The sequence below is a fragment of the Gracilinanus agilis genome, chromosome 2 (assembly GCF_016433145.1).
Source record: "Gracilinanus agilis isolate LMUSP501 chromosome 2, AgileGrace, whole genome shotgun sequence".
Lineage (NCBI taxonomy): Eukaryota > Metazoa > Chordata > Mammalia > Didelphimorphia > Didelphidae > Gracilinanus > Gracilinanus agilis.
The window spans coordinates 538,659,381-538,673,010 of NC_058131.1; the positions used below are offsets into that span (position 1 = coordinate 538,659,381).

At 37.5% G+C, this 13,630-nt stretch overlaps 1 protein-coding gene across 1 annotated transcript in view; it reads left to right on the top strand.

Annotated features, from left to right (window-relative positions):
• Positions 1-13,630, top strand: part of RYR3 (ryanodine receptor 3) — a 570,927-nt gene that overhangs the window by 509,458 nt on the left and 47,839 nt on the right. The window contains exons 83-85 of the mRNA XM_044660040.1: positions 25-113; positions 1,196-1,324; positions 2,527-2,631. Coding sequence (XP_044515975.1) covers positions 25-113; positions 1,196-1,324; positions 2,527-2,631 — 323 coding nt within the window. The remainder of the gene's footprint in view (positions 1-24; positions 114-1,195; positions 1,325-2,526; positions 2,632-13,630) is intronic.

The window sequence follows — 13,630 nt, forward strand, 5'->3', positions numbered from 1 at the left end:
TATATCCAGGGATGGTTCTTTCAGACTTTCAGAACTTCCTTCGTACTCAAATGGGCAACACCACCACAGTGAATATCATCATCAGCACTGTTGACTACCTCCTACGTCTTCAGGTGAGCAAGGAGATTGTTGGCCAGAGCTATGGAGTTTATGGCCATTTTCCCCAGAAGTAGAGGCTGAAACTGAAACAGCAAGGTACCAGAGATGAGATTAGGAACATATATATTTTTTTAAAAAGCAATGTTCAGTTTATAGCTATATAGCTATAGTGATTTGAGAGGCTGAGGCAATACTCCAGGTAATTCAGACTTAAGCATAAACTTTAGGAAGAAGCCAAATCTGGATTATCCATTATATATACAAATTTCCATGTTTTTTTCATTCTTCATTTCATTTCACTCATATTAATCTAGGCTTAATAAGCAACACATAAAATAAATGGAATAGATAAGGCTTAAGAGATAGTAAAGGGGAGAGGTTTTTAGTAGGGGACAAATAGGTGAATGGAGTTTTGAGAGTTAAATCACTCTAAAGAATTTTAGTGAAGGTTGTGGAGTTTCACCCTGTCTGAGAAACTCCTAGGTAACTAGGTAACACAGTGGATAGATTGCCACTGCCAAGCCTGGAATCAGGAAGACTTTTCTTCCTGAGTTCAAGTCCAGCCTCAGATATTTATTAGCTGTGTGATCCTGGGCAAGTCACTTAACCCTGTTTGCCTCAGTTCCCCATTTATAAAATGAACTGGAAAAGAAAATGGCAAACCACGGTATCTTTGCAAAAAAAAAAAAAAAGCAAATGGGGTCACAAAGAGTCAGACACAGTTGAAAAGAACTAAGCAATAGCAACACAAAGGAAAAGTCCCATAAATTAAGTACAAACAATAAAACTCCTAGGGAAAATGAGAAAGCAATTCTTTCCAGTCATAACCTTGCATTTTTCATTATGATTAAATGGTTTCTAAGACGGGCCACTCATAGCCACTGAGTTCTGGCTGGGTCCTCTGTTGTTTTGTAAAGAGTGGCATTTAGGTTCAGGAGATGTTAGCTATCTGGAGAGTCTATACCTTTTCATGGGGTCCCAAGGTAGTGTCAAAGCTGAACAGAAATAGGAAGATAAGAAAATTCTTTGCACTATGCTATAACATTTAGTTTGGCTGTAATGGTTGAAAAAAATAATTTATTTTGTTTGTTCTTAGGAATCAATCAGTGACTTCTATTGGTACTATTCAGGGAAGGACATCATTGATGAATCTGGACAGCGAAACTTCTCCAAAGCTTTAGCTGTGACCAAACAAATTTTTAATTCCCTTACAGAGTACATACAGGTAAAATATTACTGAGCCCATGCTTACAAATATGTTATTCTCTGTACAACCATATATCTATGGTTATGACACATACATAGATGATGGATAGATAAATTTCTGTGGTGTACAGAATAAAACACTAAGTAATCCAGCTGTGTGTCTTAGAACAAGCCATTAATTCACTCTAGGCCTTCTAGTTTTCATTGATGAAAAAATAACTCTCATAATTCCCCATTTAAATCCCAAGATTGCTGCCCAGAATAATCAAAAAACTAAAATTCTTTAGACTCTATGAATCACTAAAAAGACAGGCTCTAGATAATTCTTTTGAAGCACCTAAATTATATGTAGAAGATATTAAAACTACAATGTAGATTTCAGTTTAAGTGCCTAGCTCACAGAGAAGGATGACATCTGTAGATAGCCTGACATTTCTTGAAGAAGCCTAGCCAAAATATGCAAAGGTAGAGAAGCTTCAATCTGGTACTTTTTGGTATTTAGGGATTTTAAAAATAGGTTTTTTAATACATATGCAATACTTTATATAAAGCTGATCTTTTTTCTTCTAGAAAATTGAATCTTCCATCCCTAATGATCACTACCAAGTGATGTCAGAGTAAGATATATGATCGGTGTCACTTATTCCACAAATAATTACAGAACACAAATCATGCATATAGTATTTTGTTAGGCTTTGGAGGAATATAAATCATATACTATAATATCCCTGCCCTCAAATCTAGTAGAGGACATAAGATGTTCCTGTCTGAAAAGATAAAAAACAGTAACAAGACAAGTGGTATTACAAAGTGGTCTATAATCAAGTTCCAAATGAATGTCATAAACAATAAATGGTTTTTTGGTTTGTTTGTTGTTTTTGTTGTTTTTTTTTAATTCAGAGAAGGAGATCACTGTGGACTAAAATAGACAATAAAGGCTTCATCAAAGAGGCAGAACTTAACTTGAACTTTAAGTTAAGAAGGGTAGGATCAGGATGAGGAATGAGGGCATTCCAGGCAAAGGGAACAAGCTAGAGGTAGGAGTATAACATAGAAAGGGAAAAGATTAGATTACCTTTGTGTTTTCTTCTAGACAAACAATTCCATGATCAGAAAATAACATGATAGATTTGGGAAAACTTAGACTAAGCTATGAAAAAGAATTTTTTAAATTGTTGACAGAACTTGACTTTTAAGTAATAGTTATTCTTATTTCCATAGGGCCCTTGCATTGGAAACCAACAAAGCCTGGCTCATAGCAGATTGTGGGATGCAGTTGTTGGGTTTCTCCATGTGTTTGCTAACATGCAGATGAAACTCTCTCAGGTACTGTCACTCATAACCCTGTATGAACTAGCAGCCAGGAAAAGTCTCTCAAAAGAAAATAGCAGGGTGCAGAAAAATAACTTTCCCCTTTCAAAATGTTACTCAAAAGAACTGAGTAGAGTGGCCAAAAATAGCACAAAAATGGCACAAGCAGGTCCACAGCTCCAGAGAGGATTCTAAATGCTCTCAGAGTTCTGCCCTTAGGGGGAGGGTACAACATCATGGTAAAAATATCGTGGCTCCTTAGAAGAGAGTCCAATTTTCAAACTTCTGGTTGCCAGTGTATCATCAGTGTGTGAGGGTGTCATATGCAAGTCAAACCTAGAAACATATTTGCACTGTAAATGAAAACAGATGGACAAATGGGTGGGATGGTCCTGTGGAGCACTTTGAGCCTCATCCTGAAACTGACGACTAACATAGGAATGATCAGGAAAAAACATCAGTCATTTAACCCTTTTTGCTTGAGATAATACTTTTTAATTTCCTGAGGCACTCAATCAATACCTGATTCCTAGTTGCCTTGGCATTTTTTTCCTATTCCTAGGCCTTGCTACCTAGTAACTAACTCCTTTTTCTGATTTTCATAAGCACTTTAAAATTTCCATCCAATGTCAAGTCTTTTTGACTTTTCCGTCTCTCACTTATCATTCATTTTCTCTTCTGTGCATCTCAATCCATGCCTACCTCTCTGACAAGAGAATCAAGATTGCTCAAACATTTATCATTTTACATAAATGTAGTATATGTAGTCATAGACTTCCTCTCACGATCTCAACATAAGGGATTGTTCAAGATCATTTGCAGAATTAGTTTAGATAATGTGTGTCAAAAATATGGAAGCTTGACACAGCCACCTTTATCCTCCTATAATGTTCTCTTTTGTGCCCTTTTTTACATTGGGCTTGTGAAAAGAAAGATTGACTGAGAGGGGACTAGTGTTATAATTAAAAGAGGTCACTTGTATCTATTGAGGTAGTAGAGATGATGTACAGAGAGGATAAGATGGAACTTCTCCTTATAACAGTTGCCCAGGCAGGATCCTTCAGGTCAAAGTGGTTTATCCCTTCAGGACCCACCTGGGGTTAATTGATATTATTAAATTGGGCTCTTCAGCTAGGATAACGTTGATATTCTGATTGTGTTGTCTCCCTTCCCAAAACAAGCTTTGAAACTGATTTAGGAAGGTACTTTAAACTTTATATATATATATACATATATATATATAGGATAAGGGTAAAGGATTGGGGTAATAGGAGACCCTATTTTAATTGTTACTAATGAAACCCTAACTGCAGGCAAATGAAGAAACAATGTTAGCTTCCCTCTGGTTCAGCCTGGCCAGAGCTAAACCAGAGTAGGTAAACTGCTGGGAAATCTTCAGCTTCTTCTTCTGTAGATCTTAAGCCTTAACAGTTGAGATATATCCACCCTTTCCACCCTCTTCTTCGTCTCCTGCCCACTTCCCGGATCCCTCCCGGGCCCTGGGAAGCCTAGATAACTAGGTGATGAAACTCCTAATATCTAGGGGCAGTAGACACTGAGGTGGTGGTCAAGTACAGGTTGATAATGGTATATGAAGGACAGGAAGAGCTTGCAGAGTAATGTTTGCAACTCTCTCACTCCAAGACCAGCATCCACACAGATCTCTAGCCTCAGGACAGGTAAAAGACCCAGAACTTCTCCTCAGGGTTCTCAAACGACCCCTCCTGCCTTTCGTATGCCTCTCTTGGAACATTCTATCCAACTGACTTATCTGTCAATCATTGAATGAACTTCAAGCTCCCAGAGATTCAATATAACACTAGATTGGCTAGTATGTATCCATTACTGTGTTCTGTGTTTTCTAGGATTTAAATTAAATGTTGAATACTTGAAGTATTATTTTTTATAAAGTTTATTATCTAACAAAATAGAACCACGTGACTAAGTTTTTCTACCTGCTCAAAAAAGCCCACTCAACCAAAGATACCGACAGGAAGGAAAAGAGCACTAGACACAGAACTCCGCCCAATTTATATCCTGTCTATCTCAGCACATAACAACAGGAAGTGAGTGAGGTTCTGGGAATTGTAGTTTTGCTGGGGATCATAGTTTTGCTGAGGAGCTAGTTTTTAGGGTTACAGATTCAAATTACACAATCCCCCCTGAGATCCTTTGGAAGACTAGTCTCCCCAATGGATCTTGTAAACATAACCAACTTATAAATTACAATAATTTCGGGATAAAAGGGAAAGAGAACAAAACCAATGATTGCTAGGCCCATTGACAGAAAGCCAATTAGGGGGCAGTCCCCTTCAGCATAAGAGTATACATACAAAATAAATGTGTTACAACCCCCACCCCCCCACAGTTCACTTTCACTACAACCCAAAGTTCATTCTGGATCTTTTGGTGCAGTGTGAGGTTTCTGCAGGCATTTCCATGGTGCCTTCTCCAAGCAGTTCACTTCCTGGATTCTGAGAGGTAGCAAGTCTCTTAACTTTTATAAATAGAATTTTATGACAATTATACAATCCCCCTCTGAGGAGGGTGTTGACAAACACATGGATAAACTCAGGATACATTACTTTTCACTAAGAAGACATCTTTATAAAAAATAGTAGTATAACAGCTAATTCAAGCAAACCTTTTGGGTCTAAAACATCACCAAGAATCTAGATCAGTGGTTCCTATCGCCCCCTTTCCAGAAAAAATATTACTTAGTGCTCCCTGTCACATACTATCACTGCCCCCTTACAGTTATTCACCACCCCCAAATGCACCTGTGGCCATTACCGGCTCCCTGGATTTCTGCAGCACCCACCAGGGGGTGGTGGCATCCACTTTGGGAATCACTGATAGATCATTCAGGTGGAGGTAGATTAAGCTGAAGAGTTAAAAATCATCCAAAAGCTACTTGGGCTTCATAGGGAATGCTCCGTCTTGGGAGCCATCCAAGAACACCATGCCCTAGGAAAACCTTCCCAACTCCTCTGGTATGAAACTGTAACATCCGTAAAAGGCACATCATGTCTTTATATGTCTTATCCCTTACATTTTTATAAATGCAGAAGTAGGGATTAGTGCTATAACACTTAACTTCAGCTACTAAATGGACCCTTACCTCTTGTTACAAACAACTCAAAGGTACTTTTATAATGGTATCTTCTCCAGTCCAATCATATGGAGAGGTACAACACATATAACTAATGGCCAAAACACAGTAACAGAAAGTGACATAGTGTAACAGAATATATTACATTTGATTAATATGTGAACTTAACAAAACAAAATTAAACCTTAAAGCAAATAATCAGCAAATACAATATATTTGACAGGATACAGGCACTGAATTCAAGAGTCCTTTTCTTCAATTCCAATAGTTGCATTACAGACTTCACTATTTTGGAGGGGAACAAAACCAGAACAGTTAGCAATCAGTAAAGCAATGGGGTCTGAAAAGGCTTAAAAAGTCACCTCCAGACTCTTTAAGGTTCCTTCCCCTCCCCAGGATCATTATCCATTTAACTTCCTTTTGTCACACTTCTGGGATCTCCCATAGTGAGGGAGAATTCCTTGCTGAATATAGTGTGGAAGAATCCCATATTAGATGTATTGTAGATGGGCAGGCCAGAAAGGCAAAGGGGTGTAGGGAGATGCTATCGCAAGGACCAGTGCACCCAAGAATAGAGGGAAGAAAAGGCATCCTAAAACTGGGCACTGTTTGAGATAGGTAATGTACTACTCTTCCAAAGAGTGGGCCATGCTTGCAGTTCTACTTCCTCTTTGGAAGAGTATCCTTCCTTCCCCTTACCCTTAGGGGTAAAATGCCAGGGAGCAGCTTGCTTCTCCTGCCATGTGAACAAGGAGTTAAGAGGTAGAAGCTTTCTTGCCTAAGGGAAACACATCCCAGTTTCCAGGGCAAGCAGTGATCAAGCACTTAGCTGTTGGCAATGTAAGGGAAAGTATGATTTATACTTTCCAAGCCTCCAAAGAGCAGCTCCAAGCAGCAGCAGCAGCAGCAGCACGAGGAGGAGGAGCAGGAGGAGCAGGAGCAGCAGAAGTAGAAGAAGCAATGGCTCTGCAAGGACCACCCAGGCAGGGAGGCAGGATCAGCAGGACCAGGTGGCTGGGACCACCCAGGGAGTTAGCAGGATTGGCAGCAACAGGTGGCAGCTTGGAAGAGAGTTCTATCAGGGGGAGGGAGGAGAAGGGGGCAAAAAGTAGTGGCAAGAGAAACATGGTTTCTTTTCAAACTAGTCTACTCAGAGAGAATTAAGAGTTTCTGAACCCCACTTCTGGTCACCATAAATGTAAGATTTAAATTAAAGTTCAGTACTTGAAGTGTTATATTTTATAAAGTTTATAATCTAACAAAATAGAATCAAGTGACCAAGTTTTTTCAACTGCTCAAAAAAGCCGCTCCACCAAAGCCACCAACAGGAAGGAAAAGAGCACAAGACATGAAACTCCACCCAATTTATATCCCATCTACATCAGCATGTAACAACAGGAAGTGAGTGGGGTTCTGGGAATTGTAGTTTTGCTGTGGATCATAGTTTTTAGAGTAACAGATTCAAATTACACTGTTTGTACCTAGTTTAGAGAACAATCAGGGAAGTCTTCTTATTACCCTGGGGGAAAAATCATTAATTACACTAATTTGGTGTAAGGAAGGTGAGGTGGGTAGCAGCATAGGGCCCAACAAATGATCTGAAGGGAAGTAAATGTATTTGAAGGAAATGTAGTCCAGGACACATTTCACATTTATCTTTAGATACTATTTCAGACATGTATTTTCCTAATAAAGTAAATAATTGCCTTGTCAGAGAAAAATAGAAATATTAGCAGTCAATAAACATTTATTTAGCAGCTGCTGAATGCCAGACACTATGGTAAGTACTGGGGATACAAAGAAAAGTAAAAGATAGTCCTTGTTTCAAGGAGTTCAGAAACTGATAGGGGAGACAATGTGCAAATAATTATGTACAAACAAGATATATACAGAACAAATATGAAATAATCAAAACAGAGTGATCTTTAAGGGAGATCAGGAAATACTTCCTGTAAAGGATAGAATTTTATTATTTTTTTGAAAAATTTTCCATGGTTACATGATTCATGTTTTTACTTTCCCCTTCACCCTCCCTTTACCTACTCCCCCACCATAGCTGACGCGTATTTCCACTGGTTTTAACATATGTCATCAATCAAGACTTATTTCCATATTATTGATAGTTGCATTGGTGTGGTCGTTTCAATCCCCAATCATGTCTGCATCAACCCATGTGTTCAAGCAGTTGATTTTCTTCTGTGTTTCCTCTCCCGCAGTTCTTCCTCTGAATGTGGGTAGCATTCTTTTCCATAAATCCCTCAGAAATGTCCTGGGTCTTTGCATTGCTACTAGTACAGAAGTCCATCACATTCGATTTTACCACAGTGTGTACAATGTTCTCCTGGCTCTTCTCCTTTCACTCTGCATCAATTCCTGGAGGACTTTCCAGTTCACATGGAATTCCTCCAGTTTATTATTCTTTTGAGCACAGTAGTATTCCATCACCAGCATATACCACAATTTGTTCAGCCATTCCCCAATTGAAAGGCATACCCTTGTTTTCCAGTTTTTTTGCCACCACAAAAAGTGCAGCTATAAATATTTTTGTACAAGTCTGTTTATCTATGATCTCTTTGGGGTACAAACCCAGCAGTGGCATGGCTGGATTGAAGGGAAGGCAATCTTTTAGAGCTCTTTGGGTATAGTTCCAAATTGCCAAAAGATCAGATTTTAGCTGAAACTTGAAGTTCTGAAAGCCAAGAAATGGAGATGGGGTGAGGGAAGAACATTCTAGGCATGAGGGAGACCTGCTTGTTCAAGGAACAGCAGCAAGGAGACCAAGGTCACTAGATTTCAGAGTACCTGGTAGGTATAAGACAGTGATTCCCTAAATGGGCACCACCGCGCCCCTTGGTGGCTGCTGCAGTGATCAGGTTTGGTGGGGGGGGGTGATGGCCACAGGTGCATTTGGGGGCAGTGAATAACTGTAAGGGGGCGGTGATAGTATGTGACACTGGGCACTAAGTAATATTTTTTCTGGAAAGGGGGTGGTAGGCTAAAAAAGTTTGGGAACCACTGGTAAAAGATATAAGAAGGTAGAAAAGGCTACAAGTTGTAAAGAAATCTTTAAAACCAACTCAATGTTCCATGTTCTAAACCTCTGTCCAAGCCAATGTGGATACCCTAAGACCCTGTTTAAGCCAATAGCAGTGCAACCCCAAACACCCTCTTTAAAATTCCAAGCCTGAAATGAGGCCCCAAACCCTAGCACAGGGCATTCTGCAGTGTGCCTGACTGGGCCAGGCTCAAAAGGAAACTCCAATTGCCTGTCCAGGCCCAAACCTAGATCACAAGCCCTAGTGTAAGACAGTCAGCAAGGAGCCTAACGGGTATAAGCCCAAAGGGAGTCCTAGAACCCTCACCCAAGCTTTCAGTAAAGTTCTGAATCCTAGCATATGGCAGTCCATGTGGCAGCCTCATCTTTGTAAACCCAGAGTGAGGCCAGAGCCCTAGCCCAAGGCAATCCACAGCATCTTGCCTGTGTAAGGCCAGAGCCAAGGGTCTAATCTCCTATCCAAACTCAAGGTAATGCTACAAGCCCCAGAGTAAGATAGACCATAGAGTGCCTGACCCTATCAAGCCTAGAGTGATGCCAAAATCCCATGCCCCAAGCCTGAGGTTAGACCTTAAACCTCAGCACAGGGTAAATCACAGTGCTCTGACCTCTGCTAGGTATCAGCAGTCCCATGAAGTGGTTGAATCAGCAGTGGGAGGTGGCCTTCAGAGCTCCCACCCTGCAGACCATAATACTATCTTGAAAGAATTGAAACTTGCCGAAACAGAGCTAAGGATAAAAGCAAGTTAAAACTAAAGTTTAAGAGAATGCTTCTCTACCCTGAGACCAGAGCCCATCTTTAAGATAAAAATAAAAGTTAAAAAAAAACTAGGAAAATGAGTAAACAATAAAAAAAAAAGAACAATCAGAGAAAAATTTTATGGAGAAAAGAGAAAGGCACACACTCAGAAGGGGATAGGGAAAGCAAAGCAGCTACATGCTAAACTTCAAAGAAAAAAATTAATTAGTCTTAGACTCTGGAAGAGGTCAAAAAGGATTTCAAAAATCAAGAGAGGCAGAGGAAAAATGGGAAAGAGAAATGAAGGCAATGCAAGAAGAAAATAGATTACAAAGCAAAATTGGTCAAATGGAAAAAGAAGTTCAAAAGAACTTCATAAAAGAAAATCATTCCTTAAAAATTAGAATTGGGCAACTAAGACTTATTAACTTTGTGAGACATCAAGAAACAATAAAACAAAAAGAATGAAAAAATGGGGCAGCTGGATGGTTCAGTGAATTGAGAGCTAGGCCTAGAGACAGGAGGTCCTAGATTCAAATCTGGCCTCAGACACTAACTGGCTGTGTGACCCTGGGCAAGTCACTTAACTCCCACTGCCTATCCCTTAGCACCCTTCTGCCTTAGAAACAATATACAGTATTGATTCTAAGATGGAAGGTAAGGGTTTCAAAAAAAAGAATGAAAAAAAAAACAAGAAAATATGAAACATCTCAGTGAGAAAACAACTAACCTGAAAGGAGAACCAGGAGAGATAATTTAAGAATTATTGGATTACCTGAAAGCCATGATAAAAAAAAAAGCCAGATATCCTATTATAAGAAATTATCAAAGAAAATTTCCCTGATATTCCTGAACAAGAGAACAAAATAGAAATGGAAAAAATCCACAGATCACTTCCTGAAATAAATCCCCAAATGACAACTCTCAGGAATATTATAGCTAAATTCAAGAGCCCCCCTCCCATCCCCTTGCCCAAGCCAAGGAGAAAATACAGCAAGCAGTCAGAAAGAAACAACTTGAATACTATGGAGCTACAGTCAGGATTAAACAGGACTTAGTAGCCTCCACATTAAAGGATCAGAAGCCTTGAAATGTTAAAACCCAGAATCTCATATCCAGCAAAACTAAGTATATTCTTCCAGGGGAAAAAGTTGGCCATTTAATAAAATAGAAGATTTCTAAGAATTCCTGAAGAAAAGAATGGACCTAAACAGAAAATGTGATGTGCAAATATAAGATTCAAGAGAAACATAAAAAAGAAAACATAAGAAAGAGAAATTTTAAGGGATTCTACAAGGTCAAACTATTTATAGTCTTATGTAGAAAGAAGATATTCAATAATTTTTAAAATTCTTATCAGTATTAGAGTAGTGAGGAACATACATAGACAGAAGGTGGGAATAAGCTGATTAGGATGATATGCAAAAAAAATTGAGTGAAAAAAGAGGATTGCACTGAGAAAAAAAGGAAGGGAGAGAAGAAATGGGATACATTATCTCACCTAAAGAGGCATGAAAATATATTACAGGGAAGGGGACGATAAAGGTGGTGATGGGCAATGTTTAAACTTACTTTTTATGTAATTGGCTTATAAAGGGAATAACAACTATATTCATTTGAAAAGTATGAGAAGAAGTGGGCATGTAAAAATGGGAAGGGGAAGGAGAGGGTGGTGATTCAAAAAACAAAACACTTGAAAAATAAGATGAAGGGGAATGCACAATTATTGGTAATCATAACTGTGAATGTGAATGGGATAAACTCACCTCTAACAAGGAAGCAGATAGTAGAGTGGATTAAAAATCAGAATTCTATGCTATGTTTTTTACAAGAAATATATTTGAGGCAGGGAGACACACATAGAGTAAAGGTAAGAGGCTAGAGCAGAATTTATTGTGGACCAACTAAAATAAAAAAAAAGCAGGAGTAGCAATCATGATCTCAGGCAAACCTAAAGTAAAAATAGATCTAATTCAAAGAGAAAAGGAAGGAAATTACATCTTGCTAAAAAGTACCATAGACAATGAAGTAATATCAATACTAAATATATATGCACCAAATGGTACAGTCTCTATATTTTTAAAGGAGAAATTAAGCTTCAGGAGGAAATAGACAATAACACTATACTAGTGAGTGACTTTAAATCCACCCCCCCCCTCTGCCCCTCAGATCTAGATAAATTGAACCACAAATTAAACAAGAAAGAAGTGAAGGAAGTGAACGAAACTTTAGAACACTTAGAAATAATAGATCTCTGGAGAAAATTGAATGAGAAAGAAAGGAATATACCCTCTTTTCCACACTATATGACGCCGACACAAAAATTGATCATGTATTAGAGCATAAAAACTTCACAACCAAATACAGAAAAACAGAAATAATGAATACATCCTTTATAGTTCATAGCACAATAAAAATTATAATTATGAGGGTCTATGTAAAGGCAAATAAAAATTAATTGGGAATAAAATAATCTAATGCTAGAAAAGAAGTAGGTCAAAGAACAAATTATAGAAACAATAAATAATTTAATAAAGAATAAGGACAATGAGGTTACAACATATTAAAATTTATGAGCTATAGCCAAAGCAATACTTAGGGGAAATTTTATATTTCTAAAAGCGTACATCAATAAAATTGAGAAAAAGCAGATCAATGAATTGGGCATGCAACTAAAAAAAACTAGAAAATGAACAAATTTTAAAATCCCCAATTAAAGACTAAATTAGAAATCCTAAAAATCAAAGGAGAAATTAATAAAGTTGAAAGTAAAAGAATCATTGAACTAATAAAACTAGGAGTTAGTTTTATGAAAAAATATAAAATAAAGTATTGATTAATTTCATTTTTTAAAAAAGAAAGAAGAAAATCAAATAACCAGTATCAAAAATGAAAAAAGGTAAATTCATCACTAATGAAGAGGAAATTAAAGCAATCATTGGTAGCTAACTTGCTCAATTACATGCCAATAAATATGACAATCTAAGTGAAATGGATAAATATTTATAAAAATATAAATTCCCAGATTTAAAAAAAAGGAAATAGAATATTTAAAAAATCCCATCCCAGAAAAAAAGAAGATAAACAAGCTATCAACGAACTCCTTAAGAATAAATCCTCGGGGTCAGATACATTCACAAGTGAATTCTATCAAACTTTTAAAGAACAATTAATCTTAATACTATATAAAATATTTGAGAAAACATGCAGAGAAGGAATTCTACCAAATTCTTTTTATGACACATATATGGTACTGTTACCTAAGCAAGGAATATCAAAAACAGAGAAAGAAAATTATAGGTCAATTTCATTAATGAATATAGATGCAAACATTTAAAATAAAAAACTAACAAGGAGACTACAACAATATATCATGAGGATCATTCACTGTGACCAGGTGGGATTTATAACAGGAATGCTAGGCTGGTTTAATATTAGCAAAACCATCAGCATAGTTGACCATACAAATAAACTAGCAGAAATAACATGATTACCTCAATAGATACAGAAAAAGCATTTGACAAAATATAACACCTATTCCTATTAAAAACACTAGAAAGTTCAAACCCGGCCTCAGCCACTTCCCAGCTGTGTGACCCTGGGCAAGTCACTTGACCCCCATTGCCGACCCTTACCAATCTTCCACCTATGAGACAATACACCGAAGTACAAGGGTTAAAAAAAAAAAAACCAGAAAGCATAGGAGTAAATGGACCATTCCTAAAAATAAGTAGTATCTTCCTAAAAAATCAGCAAATATCATCTAAAATGGGAATGTCAGAAGCCTTCCCAAAAAGATTAGGGGTAAAGCAAGGATACCCATTATCCCCACTATTATTTAATATTGTACTAGAAATACTAACTTTAGCAATAAGAAAAGAAAAATAAATTGAAGGAATTAAAATAGAAAATGAGAAATTAATCCCTCTTTGCAGATGATATGATGGTATACTTAGAGAATCCTAGAGAAGCAACTGAAAAACAATTGTAACAATTCACAACTAACAAAAGTTACAGGATACAAAACAGACCCACCTTAATTATAACCTTTTCTATATATTATCAACAAAGTTCAGCAGCAAGAGATAGAATGAGAAATTCTACTTAA